The 25,796-nt window shown below is 40.9% G+C and overlaps 1 protein-coding gene and 2 long non-coding RNA genes across 6 annotated transcripts in view; 1 reads left to right on the forward strand and 2 right to left on the reverse strand.

Annotated features, from left to right (window-relative positions):
- LOC307220788 overlaps window positions 1-3,737 on the reverse strand; it is an 88,764-nt gene extending 85,027 nt beyond the window's left edge. Inside the window, exons 1-2 of one of the 3 annotated variants that reach the window (XR_013841092.1) lie at window positions 3,515-3,737; window positions 1,972-2,140 (exon numbers count right to left, since the gene is read on the reverse strand). This is a non-coding gene — a long non-coding RNA (uncharacterized lncRNA). The remainder of the gene's footprint in view (window positions 1-1,971; window positions 2,141-3,514) is intronic. The other 2 variants (XR_013841093.1, XR_013841094.1) reach the window with 2 other exon arrangements.
- ATP6V1C1 (ATPase H+ transporting V1 subunit C1) lies at window positions 1-23,834 on the forward strand. Of its 2 annotated transcripts, none has more exons than XM_079984839.1 (13): window positions 1-101; window positions 8,371-8,553; window positions 9,229-9,296; window positions 11,015-11,100; window positions 12,958-13,052; window positions 15,615-15,706; window positions 16,299-16,397; window positions 17,929-17,997; window positions 18,880-18,972; window positions 19,055-19,148; window positions 20,814-20,911; window positions 22,440-22,566; window positions 23,199-23,834. In XM_079984839.1, exons 1-13 carry the CDS (start codon window positions 87-89, stop codon window positions 23,292-23,294), a joined length of 1,215 nt encoding a protein of 404 aa, XP_079840965.1. In that variant the 5' UTR covers window positions 1-86; the 3' UTR covers window positions 23,295-23,834. The 2 variants fall into 2 exon arrangements, with proteins under 2 accessions (XP_079840965.1, XP_079840966.1); XM_079984840.1 differs by lacking the exon at window positions 1-101 and adding an exon at window positions 3,851-4,030.
- The window catches only part of LOC307220795, a 5,313-nt gene continuing 3,091 nt past the window's right edge, over window positions 23,575-25,796 (reverse strand). Inside the window, exon 2 of the long non-coding RNA XR_013841105.1 lies at window positions 23,575-24,947. This is a non-coding gene — a long non-coding RNA (uncharacterized lncRNA). The remainder of the gene's footprint in view (window positions 24,948-25,796) is intronic.

A 25,796-nucleotide genomic window follows, 5' to 3' on the forward strand; every position in this document is an offset into this window, starting at 1 on the left:
GTGCCTCACTGACTACCTTATTTGGGGCCAGGAAGGAATTTTCAATAGACTCAGACTGGCAAGTGCTTTCTTCAGCATTATCAAGCATGGTGTGCCTGCAGGTATGGAGCCCCTAGATGAAATTAGACGCAAACCCCCGTTTTCCTTGACCATTGGCCATGCTGTCTGGAACTAATGAGAACTGGATTCCAAGAACATCTGATTTCCCTTCCCAGCTGTACAGTACTTATTCTTTTTGTGGCACCGTGCACTCAGGATTGCATCAATTGATCCGTAAGGTAGTAAGATGCAAAAAGGGACAAGACTTTGCCACTTTAATTGTTGTGTAGAACAGCAAATTTCAATAGGTCTAGCTTGTAGCAGTTAGACTGTATAGACACCATGCATTTAAAGTACACCCCCCAGAAAACCTGGGAATTGTAGTTTGTTAAGGGTGCTGGGAACTGTAGCTCTGTGAGGGGTAAGCTACAGTTCCCAGGATTCTTTGGGGGGAGCTTTAGATGCAAGATGTGTACATATCCCCATACTAGAACTGAAGAGATTTGAATTAAAATTGACACTAAGCCATTAAAAAATGGCCAATTACTTTCACTCAGCCTAACTAACCTGCAAGGATTGTGGTGAGAACAAAACAGGTAGGGGAGAGCCATGTATTCTACCTGTGCTCCTTGGAAGAAGGATAGGATAAAAAGGGAAGGAAAATAGGTAGATGGTCTTTGCTACCTTCCCAATCTAGACTCCGTGAGAAAGGAGCTGCTGCTGTTATTGTAACAGAGGACTTTTCCTGAAAATAGGAATGCGATAATGGATTATTACTAGTCTTAAGCATCTGCAGACTATTAGGACCTAATTTAAATAATATGGCTTGATGATACATCTCTGAGTAAGCATGCATTGTGCTGCACACTGTAACATATGATTCGAACCTGTGTGGACTGAGTAATGTTTGCTTTTTGTGAAGCACAAAATTATAACTAGGGCTTTAATCCTATACACATGTATGAACAGTAAATCCTAGGCTAACTGGAGTATTAGACTTGAACTGGGGAGACAGTACTTCAAAACCCCAGTAAGCCATGGGACTTACTTCTGAGTATAAATGTATTTGAGCAGACAATAAAAGCAGACTTCGATTGACCCATAACAATTTCTCTTATAACCTTTATCAATGCAGGTCTAAAAATTAAACCAAGTTTTAATCTGCATTAAAATGTATCATTTTCTGTAAGAGCGAACAAACCACAAGATACTGCAGCTCTGATAAATATGCATGTAAGTATTCCAAAGAAAGTTAGTGGCCGAGTGCCGTTGCAGTACTATTCAAAGAAGGATCTTCCTAAATTAGGATATTACTCCACCAATTATCATAATGTATCTTGGTGCCTTCCTGGTATTGAACCACATTCCCCAACAGCAATTACTTACCAGTATACAAAGTTCTAGAAATGTGGCAGACCCCACAGAATATGAGTGTATAGTAGAACTCTTAATTCTCCCGCCACACTTTCCAGAGTTATCACCAACCATGAAGACTGATTGGCCTGCAATTTAATTGTCATGCCAGGCTACATTGCAGGCAACTGAATGTGCTGTGCTCCACATATGTAGCGACCACAATGTGCCACATATTTAAGTTTTTTTCTGCCATTTACCCCTGACAGAGCTACTAATAAACTGTGGCTCCCTGGATTCTTTGGAGTGAAGCCATGTGTTTTAACCATATGGCGTGGATATGACTTTAGTTTTGTCAAGTTTTGTGCGCACAGAACAATACACAAGAAAGAATTGTGGGTTAATTGGAACTTCAAGGATTAATGTCTAAGTATCAAGGTGCAAGATTAGATTACAAGGTACTTTCAGGCAGTGTTTAGCTGGTGGTTGTTCACCCACAATCCATGTAGGGATCATGCAAATCACAGCTGGTGCCGCTGAAGTGGTATCCCCATTTATTGCAAACTCAAATTTGTTTACCTTTTCTGTACTCACAGCACTATGTATTTCTTGCATGTCTTATATGTTCTGCTACATTTGGCTTCCATTTGAGAGTCGGATAATATCTGCCTTGTTATTCTGCTTCATCCTGGTGTTTATTGATGTGTACTTGCAGTTAATCACCACAATCTAGAAATGAACGTTGGACCTGTATTGGCAAACACGTTGTTATGGCTGTTAGATTCCCTCTCTTTCTGTCGTGAAGAACACTGAATTTATTTGTTCCTTATCTGGCGACTGGCAGAGCAACTTGAAACCATGGCTAGGCAGTAGCTGAGTGTGACAGAGCAGTGTAGCTAGTAGTCCATCCACAACCCTGTCATTCATGCTGGTTGGGGCAGGACAGGAGACAGACAAAAGCCTGCTTCAGGCTCCGCCAGCCTGCAGCTTGTGTACTGACTGGGCCCAATACTGTCAAGTGCTGGCTGTAGGGCCAGGTCAGGCCCTCCCCATTCTCACCCTCGCCATCCCCACTCCCAAAGGAGCCTAGGTCATAAATGTGTGACCAAACTCCTTAGTTTTCCTGAACTCCTGGATAACGTGGGAGAGGAGGCACTTTGCAGATTTACAGTGCAATCGTATCCAAGTTTATTCAGAGAAGTATCTCATACTATGTTCAACGAGGCTTATATCCCTGCAAGTTTGCATAGGAGCGCAGACTTCATTAGCTTAAGTTCTGCAGGCCACAAAACAGATTCCAGGTTTTACCAGGGCTACCGGGACAAAGTAATTAATTAATGAAATAAATGGTGCTGGGAGAGGAGCAACCATGATGTTTCTTTGTCCCAGCCACCCCTTGGTGAAACCTGTTTTTCATCCAAGATGATCAAACTGGGGCTGCAGTCCTATGCACATTTGCTGGGAAGTAAGCTTCATCTTACACAGTGAAAGTGGGACTTGCTTCTAGAGGAAACACGCATAGAGTTGTGCTTTAAATCTACACAACTCCTTTTGCACGTGCTCTTAATATGGCGGCATTGTTTTCTTAATAACGTTACAACCTGCGGTGCTTGGAATTTCCACAAGGCTCAACTCCTTACTGCTCCCCTTCTTCATAACATGCAGAAAACTCCACATTCGAAGAAGAAAAATATTAGTTTATCAGAAAATCGCCTCATACCGAGTGAAACTAGAGGTCAGAGTACTAGCTCAGTACTCTACACTGGTTGATAAGGGAGTAGCAGCTCTCCAGGGATTTTTAGACAGGAGTCTTCCCCTGTCCTAATTGCAGATATCAGAGGTTGAATGTAAATAATATGCTTTACTCTTTCCCGAATACCTGGATGTTCCTAATTAAAGTACTGCCCTCCAACGTTACTGCTGCATTGGTTCATTTAACAGAATTAACCTGTCATTTTTCATGCCTTCTCCTCTCTGACTTCATCATATAGTCCTGGCTTTCAGAACGAATGCCGAGGCTTAGCCCTGGTTCCCTAGAAACGAATATTATGATATGTAAATTCTGATTTATTTATTTATTCCTCCCCATCATAATTTAGGCAGCCAACCTAATCCCATTTACCTGGGAATCAACCCTGCTGAATTTGACAGGACCTACTTCCGAGTAGACCGGAATGGGACTGCACTGTTAAATAAATCATACCTGCGGAATAACTTTTCTCGCGGTCCCCGCATAAATCTGAGCTTCACAGTGGGAGAGCAGAGCGCGGGCTCTTCCCTTGACACTGGCGCCCCTAGCGGCCGTCCGCTGTCGTTCCCAAGCGTTCTCCACCTATCACCAACCGAGCTCCGGCTCCAAGGTAACCCTTAGCCCCGCCCGCCGCCCCTCGCTCTCTGGCTTCCCTCTCGGAGCTCCGCCCCTCTCCATCCGGGGTAGCTGCGGCTGGCTTTGGGCTCCGAAACGGGAAGCGCCTGGTCAGCTGATCCGTTCCCCGCCGGTCGTCACGTGATGGTGCTGACAGGCGCCGCTGCTCCCGCGAAGGCCATGGAGTGACGGGAAGGGCCCCTTTCGGCGTCCGCCGGTTCCTCCCGCGCCTGAGCTCCGCCGCTTCGCTCGTGCCCCGCTCCGCGGACGCCGGTGAGTGAGAGGCCCCGGCGGCAGCCGCCTTCGGGGAGGCTGGGCCACTAGGCCCCTGGTGCCTCGTCCGGAAAGGAGGCAGGTTCCCCGCTTCCCTTCGCCCTGACCCCTGGCTCTCCTTACCGAGAGGGGGGCCGGAGGGCGGATTTCTCTCCTGGGGACTGCTGGGTTTTTTTTAATGGGTACTCTCAAGCTTGCTTCCCCCGCGCCCCACTCAGGTCTTCCCATTGGTGGTGTCTTAATATATTATTATTATTATTATTATTATTATTATTATTATTATTATTATTATTATTGACTAGCGGTGTCAGTGGCACGGCGGTCATTTGCGGGCTAGACTCCACTTCCTCAAATCGTGCAGTGTGTGTAAAAGCTGGCGCCACGGCGAAACTGCCGATCTAAGCTTTCGCATGTGGGGGTAGGAACAAGCGAAATCCTGCAAATCTGTTCCTCGCACGTTGACAGGAGAAAGGCAGAAGCAAAGGACGAGCCCTTCACAAACAAAAGTGTCTTTATTTTTTCGGTGTGGAGGGTCTCTTCAAAGAGCTGGATATCCAGTCATATTGCAGTTTAGTTAAGTGTACTGATTCTCCCTCCCCGCTCCGATTCTTTAAATCATGCTAACATACCAAACTCATCTTGCAGGTTTGTGTGTTCTTTTGCGACTTTGTTCATTCAACTCCTGTCACCCAGAATAAATCAGATCTATATAAAAAAAATACTTGGCTGGCAGGCTGTCTGTTGTTGAGTCTTGTGACAGCAATGTGAAAAGATGTCCTCAGTCTAGATCAAGGGTGGGCCCTCCAGAAGTTGTTGCAGCCCAGCTCCCATGACACCTGCTTATTGGTCATGCTGGCTGGGGACTCTGACAGCATCTGGAGGGCCACAGACTCCTCAACCCTGGGCTGGGAGTCTTTGGTCTGAAATATTTTTATATTGTTCCTTAAACAGTTTGCTCTCTCCTTAAAAAAGAACTGCTTTCTGTAAGTTCCCTTCAGCATTGTTCTGCAACACAAGGGTTAAAAATTTCAGTATAGGTAGATGAATTTGAGTTGGTTTATCAGAACTTAACCCTTAGATTTATCTAGTGGTTAGCCAAATATAGGGCTCCACTGCCTCCAGGCTGCCACTATTTGGAGGGATGGATTCAGGCCCATACCAGAAACTTAGTTTTGCACGGTTAAAGTGCTATGTCATTCCAGCACAAGAAATCCATTTTCTGTGGTTAGGGAAATGGTAGGGAAATAAACTGAAAAGTGAGATAAATGACTGATTAACAGGAAGACAAGCACCCCATAAGTGAATTAGGATGAATTCTCCTTGTCATGTAACCATCCTGTAAACAAATGCTCAATAAAGAACAGACATAGCTGAACCACCTTGTAAGCTTAGTGTAAGCAAATGGAAGAATGCTGAATTAATGGGTTTATTCAGTTTGACATACTACTGCTGCTTTTATGGTAGTCCTTAATACTAGCGATTCCTCTAAAGATAAGCACTCTTAAAAAAACCATTACTTTTCTCTTCATTTCAAAAATACCAATTCTTATACATAGATTACTCATTCCTGTTTCCATTTAGTTCTAATCCACTTGCATTTTTCAATGTGTGGATATCTTATTCTGGTTTATTTAAATGCAAGGCTGCTTTTGTTAGGACTAAGGAAATGGAGATAGGAAGATCTAATATTTTATTGAATTGGTAAGTACAGTGGTGCCTCGCAAGACGAAATTAATCTGTTCCGTGAGGCTCTTCGTATAGCGGTTTTTTCGTCTTGCGAAGCAAGCCCATTGACAGCTTAGCGGATTAGCGCTATTAGCAGTTTAGCGGCTTTTAGCGATCAGCTGCTAAGCGGCTTATCAGCGGATCAGCTGATTAGCGGCTTAGGAAAAGGGGGAAAAAAGGGAAAAAAACCCGCAGGAATTCGCAAGACATTTTCGTCTTGCGAAGCAAGCCCATAGGGAAATTCGTTTTGCAAAGCGCCTCCAAAACGGAAAACACTTTCGTCTAGCGGGTTTTCCGTCTTGCGAGGAGTTTGTCTTGCGGGGCACCACTGTAGTATTTTCTGTAAAGAGCAATGGAAAAAGGTTTAGTGATAATGGATACATAGACCATACTTTCCCCTACGTTCAAGGATTGTGAGTGGGGAGAAGTGACTAGAAGATCCAGAGACCCTTTTTCACACAGCTCTGGGGCTAGGAGACCTATGTTAATCAGCACAGTAGACTGCAAGTTGACAATTGAAATCGAAACCTTTAACACAAGTTCCCTATTTAAAAGTTCTAGGCTATGGTATGTGAATTTTCTTCTCATCCTTTTTTCATTCTCCTGTGCAAACTGTATAAGTAATGTCTGAAATCAATCTCAGTACTTCCTTATTCTGAATAGAGTTCATTGTGCAAATTGAAGTAGTTTCTTCCCCTTCCCCCCCAAAAAACCCTCCATCCAATGAATTGTCAATGACACATCTTTACAGAGAATTGCACTTGAAGTTACCCTGAGAGTTCATCCAAGAAAAAAACAGCCATAATTTTGTGTGTTCTATTTTGGCTAGACATGAATCAATTATACTTCTTAAGAGATGTAGTTTTAGTCCTGTGAGGAATAAGAAAAGGGGATTTTGATTTGGGTGCACATTTTCAGTTCACATTTTCAGCATTTTATTAAACTGTTTGAGTAGAACTTTACTATTATTGCTGATTAAGCAGTTGTGGAAGTGTTGTACAATGTGCTAATAGTTCTCATGAAGCCTAATTAGCCCTAAAAGCAAAGCTTCGCAATTCAGTAATATAGCAAGTAGTAACCTAAAATATTCCACAGTCTCATACACTCATTTTGTTATAAGAGCTGATAGGAAGTTAAAATCCTATGCTTTCTAGTGTATTAGTCATATGAATATCAGGCAGGTTGCGTAAGTTTGTCCCGCTAGGCTTCTACAACATCAGAAGTTAACATGGCTTGCTACTATTCAAAACTATGTGAATAGATGTTAGGAAGGTTACAGTTGAGTTTATTGTGCTTTGTGTTGATGCAAGGTTCTGTTGCCTAGCAAGATAGGTGTCCTGAGAAATATCACCGCATTTTTGGAAGGGCCCCTTAAAGGCAAGTTATTATACAGTAGAGGGAAAAATAAATAAACTTCCATAGCTAGGGGTTCATCAAGAAACAAAACTTTGAGGAGAGGGGGATGAGTGACCGTCATAAACTGTATTCTTCCCAGTATACAATATACTAACAGTATTTCCTTTTTAAAATGGTTATATTACCTATATGAACTGAAACAATAGAAAATATATTTTGTAAAAAAGAAAATCTAAACATCATATAGTGTACAGTGTCTTCATGCTCACAATCGCCATACAACACGCAGCAATATTAACTGTGGAACCAATTCCCCTGCTCTCAAATTATACAGATTAAAGATTTCTTGCAGCTGGACAGAGCACTCTCAGAACCCCCTTGCCTGTTTATGGTAGGAGTGGCAACATAGCACTCAGTTGGACCAGGGCATTGTTTAGGAAGGTGGGTTTTTTGGGTGGGGTGTGTGTTGTTGCTATTGTTAATGTTATTTTCTGTATTTTTATTTTGGTTCTTGTGTGGAAAATGTTCAGTTTTGTGTAGTTTTTGATGTTTGTTGTCCGATATGTTGTAAGCTGCCTTGAGCATGGTTTTAACTTTGGAAAGGTGGCATACAAATAAAATGACTGATGGATATTTAACATTCCATGTGGACAAGCTTATCAGCTTGCCAGATGGAACAATCCCTCCCCACTGCCTCATTCTGGATTATGGGCAGGAGGAGGGGGAGGAGCCCCATTGCACAAGTGAAATATTTTGTACAGGGCTTCCTATACAAACCACTTAATATTAGTAAAGAAGGGGGAAAATTTGCTACAAAACAATTGACCATTCAGCATCACAAAAATTCTAATCTCAAAACAGAAGTCTACATAATTCTATATGTAATAAAGAGATCTTTTTCACAGGCTTTCCCTGACCAGGTTAGGCCCTGGTTTATGTGTATTATGTGTATTATGCATTGAATCGGTTTTAAATGCTTTTTGTTTTCATGCAGTTTTATTGATTTTAGGCTGTATTTTTGTTTTAATGGATATTGTTTCACTATTGTATATAAGGCACACTGCTTAGAGACTTTTAAAATATGAAGTGGTTTAGAAATGCTTTTAAGTAAGTGTTAAAACGTATGCCGGGAGGGCAGTATAGAACAGTGTGCCACACTGGTGGCCCAGAGATGGAACAGAAATGAAGTTATATATTCTGAAAGGACCTTGTTCTCTATTGTTATTTAAATGTTTTTTTCCTGTCTTTCGCTTCCCCAGTGTTTTACCTCTATCTTTCAAAATCATCAGCGTCGCAATAAAGTGGCAAAAATGACGGAGTTCTGGCTGATTTCTGCTCCTGGGGAAAAAACATGTCAGCAGACATGGGAGAAGCTGTGTGCTGCAACCATAAAAAATAACAACCTTTCTACCAATGCAAAGTTTAACATTCCAGATTTAAAGGTATACCCATTCAAAAGCGCATGGTTTTGTATTCAAACTGTTTGCACCTTAAGTTTAGGGGAAATGAGACATGATGGTACAAACACAGCACACTCCTATTGCCAAATAATATTTGCCTGCTAATGTTACTTTGCTTACTAAATGAAGTACCGTAATTGTAAATCACTTACCTAACTTGTGAATTTGTGGAGTGCATGCTCCTATCTTCCACTGGAACTATATAGTAAAGGGGCTGTTAGGCTTTTTGAAAATTCCAAATTATATTTTATTTAATTTGCCTCCCTGAATGCAGTATCACAAGCTAATGGTGAATGTACTTGTGATATAGAACAAATGGTCAGACCAACTTAGAAAACCATTTTCTATTCCCTACTAAGATTCATGGACTCCTGTTCCAATGTACTGGCATGGATAATCTCTAACACTCTAGTTGCAGGCAGGTGATAAATAAAATTATTATCTTTAAATTTCAATGCAATGTTTTAAAAAAGGAAGACAATTTTTAGACTGAAATCATATGCATGCAAACTTGGAAATAAATCCCATTGTATTTAATGTGGGACTTCTTTATGATTAAAAATGCATAGGATTGCACTGTTAGTCTAATAGTTCCTTCTTACAGTTACCTTGTTATATATGTTCCATCTAAAATAATTCTCATTCTTTCCTTTATAGGTTGGTACCCTTGATGTGTTAGTTGGCTTGTCTGATGAGCTGGCTAAACTGGATACATTTGTGGAAAGGTAACTACTTTTTAATATCCACCTAATATCACTGCTCACGTTTCTTCCGTTTTGTTGCAATATAGAAGCCCATGTATCATCTGCTAATTGTCTGGTTTTTAGGTTAACCAGCTTAATGACTGGCACATAATGGAAAGCGAAGAACCTTTGTGGAATAAACCATACTGTGCATGCAGCCTGATTGCTCCCACGTACCTCCTCTGGTGTGAGCAGATAAACTAAACAAGGAAGGAGTCATTTAGTATTGTGACCAACCCCAGGGATATGCTTTGCTTTTTCCTAACACGCCAGGATAGCTAGCCAGCTTTAAGTTGCAGTTTGCTTTTGGCATTCCAATCCTTGCTTGTTATTGCCAAACTGTGGTTTCAGTCCTGAGTTTGTGTAATGATAAAGCTATCCCTGTCGTATTTTCTTTACTTTGTCAGTTGCCAGCAATCAGGTTACGTGCACAGTATGGTTTATTTTGCCATATTTCTGAGTCTCCAACAATATTTTGGGTTAATTAGCTACTTCTTGGTTTGGACAACCATAACAAGTCACAACAACCAAACTGGCAAGCAGTGGTTTGAGTTTGCCCTCCAAATTTGCCTTCCAATCCTGCTTTGCTAGGGAGGGTAACAGGTGAAAACAAGAATCATCTGGAGGCTCTGGAATGCTACCTGTGAACCAACCCAATGTGTTAGTCTTAAGTACTTGCAGTTTTACCATGTTTTGGAACGTGTGATTGTCTGCATTGCTAAAATGATCTCTAAGAACATAAGAGCCCTGCTGGATCAGATGAAAGGCCCATCCAGTTCAGCATTCTGTTCTCACGGTAGCCAAACAGGTACAAACAGAAGAAGCAGGAGTGCAACAGCACTCCTATTTTCTGAACCGCCCTGAGACCTCTGGGTATAGGGCAGTATATAAATTCTTTTTTTAATTTTTTTAAAAATAATTTAAAAAGTAAATGGACCCCTGACCATTAGGTTGAGTCGTGGCTGACTCTGGGGTTGTGGCGCTCATCTCGCTTTATTGGCCGGCGTACAGCTTCTGGGTCATGTGGCCAGCATGACTAAGCCACTTCTGGAGAACCAGAGCAGCCCACGGAAACGCCGTTTACCTTCCCGCCAGAGCGGTACCTATTTATCTACTTGCACTTTCACGTGCTTTCAAACTGCTTGGTTGGCAGGAGCAGGGACTGAGCAACTGGAGCTCACCCCGTCACGGGGATTAGAAACACCGACCTTCTGATCGGCAAGCCCTAGGCGTTGTGGTTTAACCCACATTGCCACCCGCATCCCATATAAATTCAGTTTTTTAAAAAAGATCCCCAGCAACTAATCTTCAGAGACATACCGCCTCTGATACTAGAGTTAACTAGTGCACTTTATCGCCTGACACGGGAGCGATTTTTAGATATTGGCCTAACAGAAAGCAATGAAAAATTCTTTGAATTGAGTAAAACTGACAAAAATCAGAGAAAGTGCCCAGTCTTAAATGACACATAGCTTTTGAAGAGCAAAGAACAGATCTTAAACCATAACAAATTTCATGAGCAGCATTTTGGAGTGTATCATGGGGGACAATTTGTTGTCAGTTTGAAACAGTTCTGTGAAATCAATTGTGACATAATTGTGAGTCATTTGATACAGCCCCCAAGTTGCTGAAACGTTTAGTCCACAGACAGAAAGACGAATAGGATCTTAATTTTATCTTAATTTTTCTCTTCTCTTCAGTGTTGTCAAGAAGGTGGCACAGTATATGGCTGATGTGCTGGAAGACAGTAAAGATAAAGTTCAGGAAAACCTTCTGGCCAATGGAGGTAAATGTTAGCTTTCTGAGAAGGGTGACATTGAAAGTTGATGGTTTGAGCATAAATTCAGAAGTGATGCATATGAGTCATAGGAAAGCATTTTCTGCAACACAAGTGATCGCAAAAATTCAAAGCAAGCAGAAAACCTAGAAACCAACCTATAAATATAATATCTAAAAGGAAGCGTGCTCTTCAGCTGCAGTTCTGCTTTCCCTACCTTGTTTATAATTCTAGATTTTTATGTGATCAGTGTCTTCTCCTTAGTTACGTTAAGCACAAGCTTTTCATGTATGCTAATTTAAACATCCTTGAAATAGATAGATATGTTCATTGCATTAAAAAGACATGCAAATAATTATGATGATACTGATCTTGTCCATTAAATCTTTGAGTGTGATATCTAATAATAGGCATATTCAAAGTAGCCCCAACTGAGAACAAGGGCAAGATACTTAGGTCTGTTGTTTTCAGTAGGTTTGATCTCAGTGCAACTTAGTTGGCTATCACCCTGAGTCTATAGTATCAGAAAGAAATGAAAAATACTGTCATACCCAAATAATAGTGTGAAAGATGCCCTCTTGCAATGCTGATCCATTTTTTCCCTTGCAGTCCTTTTAAAAAGTGACACCACAGATGCTTTTGTAAGAGTAGGGGTGCCATTTCTGAATACCAGTGAAAAAATTGATGTGATGTGTGTAATATGCCTTCAGAGTTTACTAAAGTAACTTCTGAAAGAGGGGTGGGGAATCTGTGGCCCTCCAGATGTTGGAATCAAGCTCCCAGCAAGTCCCAGTTAGCTTGGCCAATGATTGAGGCTGACGTCCAACAATCTCTGGAAGGCTGCAAGTTCCTCAACCCCGTTCTAACAAGCGTTTCATCGCCCCTAAACCAGTGTATCACAGCTGGCCAAAATAAGTGTTAAGCTGTCCCAGAGTAGCTTTTTATAATAGGTTACCACCTGTAAATCTAGGTTACCATTAGGTGACCTGAATAAATAGAACACAGCAATCCAGTATTTTTAATTATGTCGAAATAAATTGTCTGGTGGGGGCCACTTCTGCTCCTGTAGTACTGTCACAACAATGCCCTGTCAAAATGCCCCCCTCTCAGCAACTAAAGGTAATGGGGGTCCATCCTCTTATTGCTTCTGATCCACTCTAATGATGTATGTGCACAAAATTCATATATGAAAACATCCCAAACAGCATACCTTTTAATATGGCCTTGCTGCAATGGCTTCTAAACTTTCTTACACTACATATAATCTTTCCTGTGTTTTAAAAGGCAAACATCTATATAAAGTCTCCAGGAGCATTGCTTGGTAGGTGTATTTATTCATTCATGCAGGTTGTGCGCCATCCCATAACGTAAAGTTCTCTGGCTGGCTTAAAATAGTTGTGTAAAAAAGCAACTGAAATTCCAAGTAAACATAGCCATTTTTAAAAGATGGGAACCCTAGATAAATAAACCAAACGGAACTCCACCCATCTAAAGTTAAAAACAGATTTTAGAAAAATGGGCCAGATTACTTAAATGATTTAAAAGTGAGCAGAAAGGTCTTCTTAAGGATAAGAAATATGAAGCCAGGCTGTTCCATAACTGAGATGCCACTTTCCCAGCAGTGACTCACCACACTTCATTCAATGGGGGCAGCCAGAGCTGAGTCTCTGAAGAGGAACTTGAGGTCTGAGTAGGTACATAGAGGAGAAGATGGTCTTTCAGATAGCCTTGACCAAGTTCAGAGCTTTTGAGGTTTAACCTGAATTTTAAATTGTGCCCATAAATCGGCCGGGAGCCAGAACACCTCACAAAGCACAAGTTTGTGCTCAGTTTGCCAATACCAATATTCAATCATTGTTTTCACAGTTGATTTGGTAACCTACATAACAAGGTTCCAGTGGGACATGGCAAAGTATCCAATCAAGCAGTCTCTGAAGAATATTTCAGAAATAATTGCCAAGGTAGGTTTATACTATCCAAAGAGGTATGAAGCTTGTGTTATAATCTCTGTGGTACATGCACCAGGGGGTGGTAAAAATTGCTTCTGCTTTTTAGTCTCTTTGATGTTCTTTTTTTAAAAAAGAAGAAACCATCAAAAATCCCCAAAGTGACGAACAAGTGCAGAAAGCTTCTGTGGTGCAAAAGCTCCCCCCCCCAAAAAAAGCATACAGTGATTTATCAGGCAGATCAATGAAAACATTGACCTGAGGTTTTAGGAAATAGAAAATTGCCTCCTATTAACATTAAGAAAGGGGGGAACCTGGAAAAAGTCAGGTAGTAGACTAACCTCTCATCAGGGTCTTGCATTCTCTGGAAATATAAATATGGTTAATAAAATATAGATATGCAACCCAGTTGGGCATCTTACAGTATTGAATACTTGTAAGTGACAAAATTGGTATTGATCAGACATTTCAGAGGAATGAACACAGAATGGAAACAAAGCTATAAAATAGGCACATTTTCACATGGTTAAAATAACAAAATCCAAGTAAAGACTTATCATCGTTAGCAGATTATCAAGTATAGTTCCAGATTTGCCATGTTTGTCTTGTTTAGTGCAAACCTACAACACCATAAATTTGTATTCATTTATAGTTTGCCCATCTATGAAGGCTTAGTCCTACACTGGCAAGTGTGGATTATCTTGTCCAAAAGATTATTGATCTAATTTTCTTGTCTGTCTGTGCAGCCTTGCACCACAGTCCTAACTCAAAGGCTTGTTCTCTCCCACAACTTATGCCTTCTCTCCAAACTGGCAGGATGTAGCAATCCTGTTTCCTAACCGCACTAATTGTGACTAAGACTCCTCTATTTGCCCTTGACAAAAACCCAAGCCTTTTCTTTTTCTTCCCATCCCCACTGCCCTGCTTGTTTCTCCTATAGATATTTGGGAATGGATGGGAATAGCTTCTAATTAGGGAATAGCTCAAAGAAGGGAAGCTCTTTCTCCAGCTGCAGGGCGGCTGGCGGCTGCTCTCTAGGAAGAGATTCATCTTGCTTAGTGAAATAGCTGGTAGATTAACTGTCTAAATAAATCATCACCAGTGATGAATGGTGCCATTGTGCTAAAGAGGAAAGGGAAGATAAAGCCAACTAAAGCGCCATTTGTGGATAGTGAGGCGTGCAGTTGTAGCCTTCCCTGGGTGGTCACCACAGCCAAATCATTGCTTTTCTTCTAGTTGGCCTCTTGGCAATTCCCTGCAGTAATTCCCCAAATATTTCATAGCTTCACATAAGTATAGGAACAATAACTATTCTGTATTGTAAAAGGAAGTAAATAGTCCCTCCCTGCTAGCTCTGTGATCAGTTTTGTTTCCAGTCCTTCAGAAAACTCTTGGGTGATGCCTTTCCCTTTCACCGGGAGCGCTGTTTACTTGAGCAGCAATTCATTAACTACCAGATCTTTCAGTAGATGCTCCTAAATACCACTTTTATCTGCTGGATGTTCAAATCAGGCATACTTCCTTGAACAAGCTTCTGTAGTCCTTCTGTGTTAAGGCTGAAGCAGGAACAGCCACCCAAGTTCACAGTAAACCATTAATTGTTTGCTGTGATGTGCCAAATGGGCCACAGTGGGTGGTATCCCCCTAGTTTACAGAGAGTAGGATCATTAAAGTTAAGACTGGAGTTAGCCATGGCTATTAGTTTAACTGGGACTACTCTGAGTAGGATGAGCATTGGATATAGCCCTGTGATTTTGAAACTATTCTATTGCAACAACTTAGGAAAAAAAGTTGTTTCAAGGCTGAAAATCCACATGGGTTTTCCAGAAAGGATCCAAGACCAGACCTAGTTAGAATTTTTAAAAAAAATTAAAAATAAATTTAAAAAAATAATCTTTGATGGAAAACTCTATGGTTAAGACCCACAGGCTGCCAGAAAAAAAAACGGGGAGTCTAGGGCAACAGTACCTTTTAAGGTGCACTTAAAACAGAGAGAAGTTTCAAGAGCCATTTGATAATGTATGGAGGTTAAATGTCCAAAGGGAAAGGAATTTGAATTCCACCGGGTGTGTGGAGGCCCTTGGGTAAGTCTCAAGTATGTTTCTGGATCCCACCCCCACATCATTAGCAACTTCAGTGACTGTTCTAGCAAAGTGTAAGCTCCATTTAAACAGGTCATATATGCTACAAAATAATGCTATTTAATTACTTCTGAGAATAATTTTCTGTGTTTTAAAAAAGTTTGTAAAAAGGGGATTCCAAGTCGTAATCCTTTCTAAGGCAATTACAGATTTTTCGAACTCAGTTTACTAATATAGTTTACTTCTTTAAAAAACTGTGTGTAAGTGATAATCTGTGGCCTCCTTCATCCTGGTGTCCTCCAAGGGCTTATGGAAACTAGTCCAAAACATCTGGAGGGTAACAACTGGAATGCTGGCCAGTGAATGTTGTTTCGTTTTCCTAGCCTGATATTCATTTGCACATAATTGTCATTTTTATAGGAAAGTCTAATGCAGTATTTAAATGCTTCTTAGAAAACACTGATATAGTTTTGCTTCTGAATTTTGTCCTTTAAAGGGAGTGACTCAGATTGATAATGACCTGAAGGCAAGGGCGTCTGCATACAACAACCTGAAAGGCAACCTTCAGAACTTGGAAAGGAAGAATGCGTGAGTTGTCTTCTTCTGTAAGGCAATCTGAAAGCAGGCTGATAAATTTGATATGTTCAATGTGACTTTTGATTTCTGAATTCATACATTTCTCAGGCAAGGGCCTAAATCAGCAGACTGCCCTTCCTCTGGGTTTGAACATACTGTACAAGATAATGGGGGAGTTAAAGCCACATTTGAAACAAGCTAAGAAAAAAACCTGAAAAAAGAGGGAAGAAACATATTTGCCATCATGTTGAAGTCATACAGAGAATTGTATAACAATCAGCCATATAGCTCGACTTGTCAGTCTTGAGTATCACAGCACATGATCTTTGTTTTCAGATAACATTAAGTGGCGGGCTCATGCAAGTTTATCTGAAAACTTGGGATTTCATACTTTACCAAACTTAAGTTAGCCACTCACTTGGATTGAGATTTTGGCTATTTGTCAGTAAAATAATTGATTGGTTTTGGGGCATGTCTAATTGATTATATCACATCAGGAGCACTATAAAAATTGTAGCTATTCACTGCCAAAAGTCTTATTATTCAGATCAAATTAAATATAAGAATTATACACTCATTTCTTGATCTTCTTGTTCTTTAACAGGGGAAGTTTGCTAACCAGAAGTCTGGCCGAAATTGTAAAGAAAGATGACTTTGTACTTGATTCTGAATATTTGATTACATTGTTAGTGGTTGTACCAAAGTAAGTTTGTCTCCTGGTCTCAAAAAGAATCCTTGCTGAAACGTAAAAACAAGCATACCGAATGTAATAAGAGGAAGGGATATTTCACAGCATGATTTGTTTGCTGAAACTGCTATGTTACCATGGAATAATTAAAGGCAAATGTGGAAATGTGCTATCCACTTCCAAGGGGCAGGGGAACGGGCATTGTCTTTACATTGTCTCAACATCAGCAAAAGCACTCAGTGTTTCCATTTTATGTTGAAGCCCTTTCACAAACACTGCAAAATCTGTTCATTTATGAAGTCAGTTGAGAAATCTAGCTAAGCTGCGAAAACTGACCTCCAGGTTTCAGAAATTCTCATTGATTTGCTCTAACCTATTGAAGTGTTTAGCTTGTAAATTGGATTTACTGAAGTCAGTCAACATTTTGCTTCTTATCACTGCATTTATCTTCCCTGCCCTAATTCTTTCTATATTAGCCTGCAATCTTAGTAAAGTATTAGCAGGCCAGGCAAACAAGGCTATTATCTGTAATAATATTTTAGTCAAAATAAATTGTGTTGAGGATGTATCTGAGTTGGTCGAAGGATGCCGATAGCTCATGGAAATTTACTAGCTTAAAAAAAATTAAAACTGGAAATACTTGATAAAAAGGTATTGTCTTGGGAAAAGAAGACATTTTTAGGCCAATAAAGAGTTGAAACTAAAGAACATGGTGTTGAGTTTAGCTTCTTGCTTAATTATGTAGAACATTCTGTACATCTAAAACTATATACACAACAAAAACTTAGTTTTATATTTCTATATTTAATTTTGCCCCATGCCTGCTTCATTCTGGGTGTTGAATGGGGCTTGCAGTGCAAACCTATGCATATTTGCTTTTAAAGTAAGTGTCCATAAAAATGCAATGAAAAATATGCACTTTGAGTTGTTGTTGTTACTGTTATTGTTCTTGTTATTATACCCCATTCATCTTCCTGGGTTTCCCCAGCCACTCTGAGTGGCTTGCAGCATATCTAAAAACATAATAAAAACATCAAGTATTAAAAGTTTGATCTCTGCTCTAATGCACAGTGTTCTACCCTGTGAAAACCAGGAGTGCTTTTTCCTATGCAATAAAAACAAGAGTTTGCAATAGGTATTGTTCATTACAACAACTTCCTTGCAAGTCCTGGGTCAACACTATGATCTTAAAGCTGTACTGGAGAACTTAAGTCTGTCTAAGTCTTAAGCTATACGCACCACAGGGAATGAATCCCTGGAGTTCAGAGTAAATTGAGTAAAGATACATACAATAGTGCTATAAAACTATTTCCTGACTTAGCACCTGGCAGAGCAACATCTGATGCAGTGCAAAGTTCTTCTGTAGATGGAAAGGAAACTAGGCCGCCCCTCTGTGTATTCATGGAGAAACTTGGATGACACATCAGACGGCTCCTTGGATCTTGGGTGTATCCTGTGTGTATCCTGAAAACACTCATAGTGCTGACAGTGGCAAAAAGAACTTTGTGCTCCCCTCCCCACTAATGCTTAACTTTTCCATCTTTAGGATAAATTATAATGACTGGATGAAGCAGTATGAAACTTTAACGGATATGATAGTTCCACGATCCAGCAAGTAAGTTTGATTCCACTTACTTAGGAACACAGTTGAAAATAGGCTGATGTACTCAAACAAAAAGGAGAAACAGCTTTTGGAGACTTGGTTTGCCCCGTACTACAACACGCCCCCCCCCCCCCCCGAAAAAGTTAGTTCTCTTTAGAATTCTTTCATCACCTTGTGATTTGAGTCTTTGAATCAGGTCCTTTCTCCCAGAAACTGCATTCCTGAACAATGAATATAAGTGCCACCTTATACTGAGTTCCAGTAACGCCCAGTAATGTGTGCAGCCAGCTGTACTGTTGGCCACAGCCCAACCACATGGTACAATTGTTAGGAGAGGTGATGTTCAAAAAAGCATATTTTTGTCATTTGGACTTGAAGGTTGAAAGTGCAGTAATCTTCTACTGGGCCAATTGCATTAGAGAAAACTTTGGTTTGCACAGAATTCGTTTTCTGGGGCAAGGGTGGGTACAACTCTCATTCTGGCCCCTCCTCTGAAGCAGTATCTGTTCTTCAGCTCTAATGCTCCGTTCGCTTTACTAAGCAGGCAAGATTGGGAAAGCTACTGAAAGCTGTTAAGTAGTGTTGCACATTTGAGGTCATTTTCTGAGCGGGTTTAATGCAGCTAGGTTTGCTCAGAAAGGACAACGCTTTGAATGTGAAATGCGACTCGAGCACTTCTCCTGTGAAGCATGGCAAAGGTGAGCTGCAATTACTCCTCTAATAGCGGTACACCATCTGTAAGCCTAGCGCTGTAATCTGAAGCAGCACAACTGAGCAGCAGCAGCACATAAGCTATTTTTGCTGGTCTTGCGTTACAGGTTACAGTTTTTATTGCAGTATGTCTCTTCCTTTATTTTTTGACCTGTGCTCCCTGGTGTCTTTCATTCTTTGCAGTGTTCTTTCGGAGGACCAGGATAGTTATCTCTGTAATGTCACCTTGTTCAGGAAGGCCGTGGATGAGTTCAGGCACAAAGCCAGGGAAAACAAGTAAGTGGTCCTCCCAGGTTGTTTTTCTGCCGAACAGCAATTGTAAGGCAACCTACAATGGTCTGCTGGTCTCCCGATGCAGGTTTATGGTCCGCGACTTTCAGTATAATGAAGAAGAGATGAAGGCAGACAAGGAAGAAATGAACAGGCTGTCTACTGATAAGAAGAAACAGTTTGTAAGTTCAATGTGTGTTAAATACATTTGAAGATAATTCTTCAACCCCCCAAATAGTTCTTCCTTCCCTACATCTGCCTTCAGGGACTATTGAGACTAATTCATTGATATATAAGAAACGTTGCAGTAAATGCAGAGCGAGCAAAGCAGCCTTTGACAGTATGAAAGCTGTTATAGTATTTGTAGGTTACAGTTTGGGCTACGCTTTTCAGTGTTTGGCTATTTAGTTTTCTAGATGGCATTGGGAGATGTCAGGGCCCTAGAACCATCTGCAAAGGCTGTGAGACAAATCAGCCCCCACCCAGTGCCCGTTACCTCCACAGAAGGAGAATTTGTTGTGTGGGTCCCTTCCTACATGTAAGCTCTCAGATGTTTCTGTGCAGTGCCCAGTGTATTGAGGATTGCTACCATTTCTGTGGTTCTGAATGCATTGCATAGATCTCCTGCTGGAGGTGCCCTATGTAATTTCTGAAAGACAAAGATCCATGCCAGTAGATAAGCTTGTTCCTTTTTCTTTCTGTCTACATTTTCCTGAATAATTTCATGACTTTTTAAAAGCTGATTCCCTCCATATGAACCTGCCTATCCAGTAAGATCATCTTTGGAAGCTCCCCAGATCTGCCCTAGAGGTTCCCCCAATCCTCCAGAGCTGGTTTTGAGAGGGGGGTGCTGATGAGGACAGAAGAGGAAGCACCACTGAGTCCATGGAAATGCATTGTGCCGGTGCAACTGCAGCCTTGGATACTGTCCTATGCAGTAAAAGGCATGCAGGTGGCACTGTGGTCTAAACCACTGAGCCTAGGGCTTGCCAATCAGAAGGTCGGTGGTTCGAATCCCCGCAACGGGGTGAGCTCCCGTTGCTCGGTCCCAGCTCCTGCCAACCTAGCAGTTTGAAAGCACATCAAAGTGCAAGTAGATAAATAGGTACCGCTCCGGCGGGTAGGTCAACGGTGTTTCCGTGCGCTGCTCTGGTTCGCCAGAAGCAGCTTAGTCATGCTGACCATATGACCCCGGAAGCTGTACGCCGGCTCCCTCGGCCAGTAAAGTGAGATGAGCGCCGCAACCCCAGAGTCATCCACGACTGGACCTAATGGTCAGGGGTCCCTTTACCTTTACCTTTACCTATGCAGTGCTTTTTTTCTTTTAAAAAAATGTTTAGGGGTACTCTCATTTTCCTACTCATATTGAAATACTGATTCTCAATGAGGCCAAACTTAGATTCACAAAATGTTTAGGGGTATGCGTACCCCCATGTCCCCCCAGAAAAAAGCACTTGTCCTACGTATTTTTGATGCCAGGTGAAGATGGTTCCCCCCCCCCCCATCATTTTAATCTGTGACTAGGTGAACCCTTGACTTGGTCTTTTATGTATTTGCTGTATGTATTTTTGTTTCTGCTGTTTTTATATTATTGCTGTTTTATAGTTTTAGGTAAGCTTCCTTTGTCTTCAGAAACAAAGGCAGGAAATAAATGCTTAAAATGACAAGATGTTGCTGCTCAGAATCTCAGTTTCCCCAGCCAAATGATGCTTCCATTATCTCCTCTTGGCATGCTTTCATTCTGCAGAGCAGCTGCAGTAATGTTGCCATACACAAAACATATTTGAATACAGTGCAAAGTCTCCTGATGCTTAAAATGCCTTCTTGCTTTTCCTTTCCAAATACAGGGGCCTCTAGTACGATGGCTGAAAGTAAATTTCAGTGAAGCTTTCATTGCATGGATTCATGTGAAAGCGCTGAGAGTCTTCGTTGAATCAGTTTTGAGGTATTTTTCTTTATAGATGAGCTATTGCTCCATTCCTTCAAGAATCACTAGCATTCCACATGTTTGGTCTGGTGAATCTTGGTAGCTGCGCTCTCTTGCACAGACAACAGGATTATCTGAATCAAATTACTATTTACGCATTAACTAGGAACAAGGCCAATTTACAGATACTTCCATGATCCACAAGGCAGAGAGGTGGTCTTCAAATCTCCCCCTTTTCCTGCAGTCTGATGTGCTACTTTGTTTCTGCTGTTATTCTGGATGTCTGATGTTCTAAACAGCATCCCTGGAACATATTTGGGGAGGCAGACAGTAGCACAATGGGATGTGCTACTGAAGGGATGAAAATTCCGCTCCCTCGCCTTTTCACTAATGGGAGCCTCCACTGGAGCGAAGTGCCTTCTTTCAGCAGAGGGACATATATGTCATCAAATTGGTTGCTGCTGCTTGCAAGAGCCAAAGGCAATGGAGTACAGTAAGGAGATTCACAGTAAAATGCTATAACAGTTTTATGACAGCTGATTCATAAACTGAGATAGCAAATGCAGGAAATATGATCACATACATACATAAATTTTGTGTGCTGCTTTTCCGCAGTTCCAATCATGCTCAAGGTGGCTTACAACATGAAAAAATATCAGAAGTATTCATAAAGAAAAAAGAAAAAAGTTAAAAAATACACAACCAAACTGCACAATTTCCACATTAATCACAACAAGATCTGAAATACAGGTACCAAACAACAACAGCAGCCCTCCCCGGCAACCCCCCCCCCAAGCAACACCCCAGCCCAAGAGTCTGTTCAGCAGCCTCAGCTTCTGTAGCCAGAGTCAGGGCACTGCCATCCCAGGCCAGGTGGAGAAGCCTTCAAGGCAAGGAGCAGGTCTTCCAGAACTCAAAGCCAATATGGTCCAAAGATGATTCCAAAACCTTTGAATAAGACAAGTGTTCCAAAATAAGAGAGTTATCCCTTTCAGATACCTGTTTTATCCTCCTGCCTGTTAATTAGGCTTGGAGCACAAAGAGTGAACAGGTGCTTATTCAGAAACTTTTTAAATGTTTGATTTTTATTGACAATTTTTCTAAGCAACACAGCAAACGACAACTGGAACAGAGGCTCTCGAGTTTCATTAACGGCAGAGCTCAACATCCTTGGGAATTTTGCTGCCCCTTTGTATATTTCCAGAATAACTGGCAGGAGTGGTGACTCTGGCCCCTCTCCACAGTCTTACTGTATTCCCCCTCCACCCAAGCTAATTTTACATTGTCAGGTTCATCGCTCATCTAAGGATAATTGTCATACTCCATGAAACCATCATGTAACAAAAATAATAATCGGATGCTTATGAAGCACATGCATATTCCATCACCATATCCCCACCTCCATGATGGGGAGAGCAGCATTAACATTTGATTGAGCTGAACCGGCTACCTCACTGTATCACTAATGGTGACAACAATTGCATTCCAGAAGTCTCAGAACTGAAGCACATCCCCAACAGCTCTTAAAATTACTTTGCTCTTCTAGGTATGGTTTGCCAGTGAACTTCCAGGCTATGCTCCTTCAGCCCAACAAGAAAACCATGAAGAAATTGAGAGAGGTTTTGTATGACTTGTACAAGCACCTTGACAGCAGCGCAGCAGCAATCATTGATGTAAGTAACTCGCATTTTTACAATGTCCACCTACAATTCAAATTGTTGAAGTTGCGTTGACTGAGAATTTTCTTACACCAAGGAGACACTATCTGGCTCAGCCACATCTACCAGCATGGGAGCTGGTGCTGATTGGACAGTTTATAAGTTTGCCTGGATGTTGGTAAAGTAGAAACAAGGTTGATTGTAGTCTTATGTCCTGCTAGAAAGGATGGCCCTGTGCAAACTACTAAAACAGTAATCGCAATGTCTTGAGTGCCACAATGGCAGATTTGGAACAATCATCTCCCATTCAGCATCACTTGGTGCCATGGAGACTCTGTTGATAGAGGCAGATGATGTCATTTATCAATCTCAGTGGAGCTAGTGGGACTTTAAGTGAAATGTTTGTGTTGTATAGAAGTGGAGAAAATCTTGAAATCTTGCTTGTCAAGCATATGTTCTGTCACAAAGCTATGACCCTTCCCCAGTGGGAAGGAAATTTGAAAATGTACCAAAAAGATAAAATTCAGGTGGTTTTTGTCTGAGTCTGAGCAACAGTACTTGTACGTGTTTAAAGAAAATATGTGGCCATTAACTCTCCTGCTAAACTCTTCGTTATTGAGTTAAAAAAAACAACTTGTCTTTTATAGGCAACTATGGATATTCCAGGTTTGAACCTCAGTCAGCAAGAATACTACCCCTATGTGTACTACAAGATAGACTGCAACTTGCTCGAATTTAAGTAGATGACTTCTGACCCTGACCATCCTCACATAATATTGGTGTCCAAGAAGAAAAGGTTGAAGAATGGTGATGCTCCTAACTCTCTCCTGTAAACCTGTTGCTTGCTTGCTTCCTCCCTCGCGTAGGAGAATAATCCCCATAGTGGTCCATCTCTTTGACATTTTCTTTTAAAAGAGAAATGTAAGTATCGCTTTTAAATTGATCAGGTCTGTAAATGTATATTGAGAGAATCAGAGTGTATTTATAAATAGTCCTTATTTAAAAAAAGTTTTTAAAGGGTCATTCCTCTTCCGTACCGTGGTCTGCATCAATTCCATTGACTATCCTCCGGGAAGAACTTGTTTACAAAGGAAGATTGTGGGGAGAAAACTTAATGCCATTTTGTTCACTGTGTTTCATAGATATAAAACTTGTAAACATTGTTATTGAATTGTGATGTAAAATATGTGGAGATTGATATTCAGTCTGTGCTTTCTGAATGTTTTAAACTTATGCACAGGAAACATTCACAGGAGAAAAATAAAAGCACCTGTACTACTGTATTGACTGCTTTGTCTCACTCTGGTATAACTTTGTCAAAAGCTGGTAGGAACCATTTTGAGAGGTGAGATTCATACACTGGGTGCTAAAGCAAGCAAATAGATTTGTGGTGGTCATAAATGAAGCCAATCAATAATGAGCAATCGCTGGAAGGAATTGGTGGGGCCGGCAGGGGGAGAATAGATGAAGACCTACAGGACAATAATCAATAAGAGTATCTTCATTGCTGGGCCCAAGTAAATAGGGAAACATGATGGGTCTTTTTAAAGAGCTGGTTGATTCTAACATGCATTTTGGTATTATGAAGAATAAGTTTATAATATTTATCGGTCAGAACCAATTCTTTATTTCTGTCACTTGAATATTTTAAAACTTTTTGGAGCTTCTGCACTACCACTACACTTTTGTTTCTGGAACACCAGAGGGCACCCTTGTGCCACTTTCAAATAAACAATATTACAGTAAATGCAACAACAGGTATTGGCAAAATATTAAAATGAGAACTTGAAAGGGAGCTTCAGTAATAAGCTGGTTTCTTCTAGCAGAAGTCTGTTAGGAGAACAGCATGATATTTTTTAAGTGCCAGGAATAAGCCAGACTTCCATTACTGGTACCTTGTTCTGCAGAGTCTACACACCTTTCTTTTCTACCTTGAGCTATAGTAGAAGATTGCAGGTCAAACGCTACAGTGAATCCACTGTATCCAGTTGTGTTCCTCCACTCGCTGAATGCTGTTTGATCTTGCAGAGCCTTAAGCAGAACAGAGAACAAAGCTATCCAGCAATTTCTTCTGTTCCGCCCCAAATTTGCTTGTAGGGTGTGGAACACTTTGGAATAATGTGGGCCATGTCACAGCAGTAGCAGAAGGGAGGGAGAACCAGCCAAGATCACCTCCATCCCTTTTCCACTGACAGAAGGCTCCACTGGATCAAATAACTTTCCAGCAGCTTCTGGGGTGCCAGTTGGATGCAGCTTGAGGTCAACATGTAGCCTAGTTGAAAACTGTTCTTTTGAAAATAATGCAGCCTGTCAGTGCTGTTCGAATTGTGCTGCAAAATGCCAGGACCCAGCTTCCAGAAAGTTCAACCTGTTGCCAGAACTGCTTCTTACATAATCTGATGGATACAGAACACAACCTACAGTTACTCTTTATTTTAGAGAACACATTCCATTAAAACAACAACGCATCACTAAACAGCAGTTGATAGCAGCATCAACCGAGTCTCTTCCAAACACCTAACACCTGTCTTTACATTTTTATTTTTATTTTTTTCAAAAAGGGTTGTTATAAAAACAAACAGCAACAAGAACATTTTACTAGGTAGTATGTTACAGAGATACAGGAAACAGGAGAATCGGGAAAATATTAAGAAGTACGTTGAAAACCACATCAAAAATACAATGGAACACAGTTCTTACAATTATTATTGGAAGGGGTCCTTTAAGAGGATCTGACCAGTTTCTTTAATATAACTTCTGAAGAAGATTGACTATTATTTCATTATCATCTCTCAGCAAGCCTGGACTTAGTGGGTATGACATATTTCATGGAGTCAAATGCTACCTGATTCATGTCTGCCACAAATTGTATATAGGTGGAGCCTGAATATGTTCTTGTATATTTGTGAAAACAATAAAATCACACCATGTGTCTGTACATGCATCTCACCTACATTGTCGATTTATACGGTACGTCTTAGCTTATGGGCAATTTTTTCCAATAATGCTATAAGCTGCACTTGGTGCCATGCCTCTTGATAAATCTTTCCACGCTCTAGCTATGATTATGCTGCACTGAGCAAATGGCTTATCAGGCCCTTATTCATTACATGCAAGTTTTGGTCTGTGAACAAATTTAGAAGGGCTAACGGAGGTGTCATTTGAACATCTTGTTTAGCATCTACAGTTACCTTAAAGTTATTAAGTTACAGATAGGTAGCCGTGTTGGTCTGCCAGTCAAAACA

This window comes from Podarcis cretensis (assembly GCF_951804945.1).
Source record: "Podarcis cretensis genome assembly, chromosome: 7".
NCBI classification, from domain to species: Eukaryota; Metazoa; Chordata; class Lepidosauria; order Squamata; family Lacertidae; genus Podarcis; species Podarcis cretensis.

What these genes read in the sequence shown, in the direction of transcription:
- ATP6V1C1 (XM_079984839.1), top strand. An exon ending in TTAACATTCCAGATTTAAAG is followed by an intron (nt 8,554 to 9,228) that starts GTATACCCATTC and finishes TTTCCTTTATAG; the next exon opens with GTTGGTACCCTTGATGTGTT. An exon ending in ATAGTTCCACGATCCAGCAA is followed by an intron (nt 17,998 to 18,879) that starts GTAAGTTTGATT and finishes CATTCTTTGCAG; the next exon opens with TGTTCTTTCGGAGGACCAGG.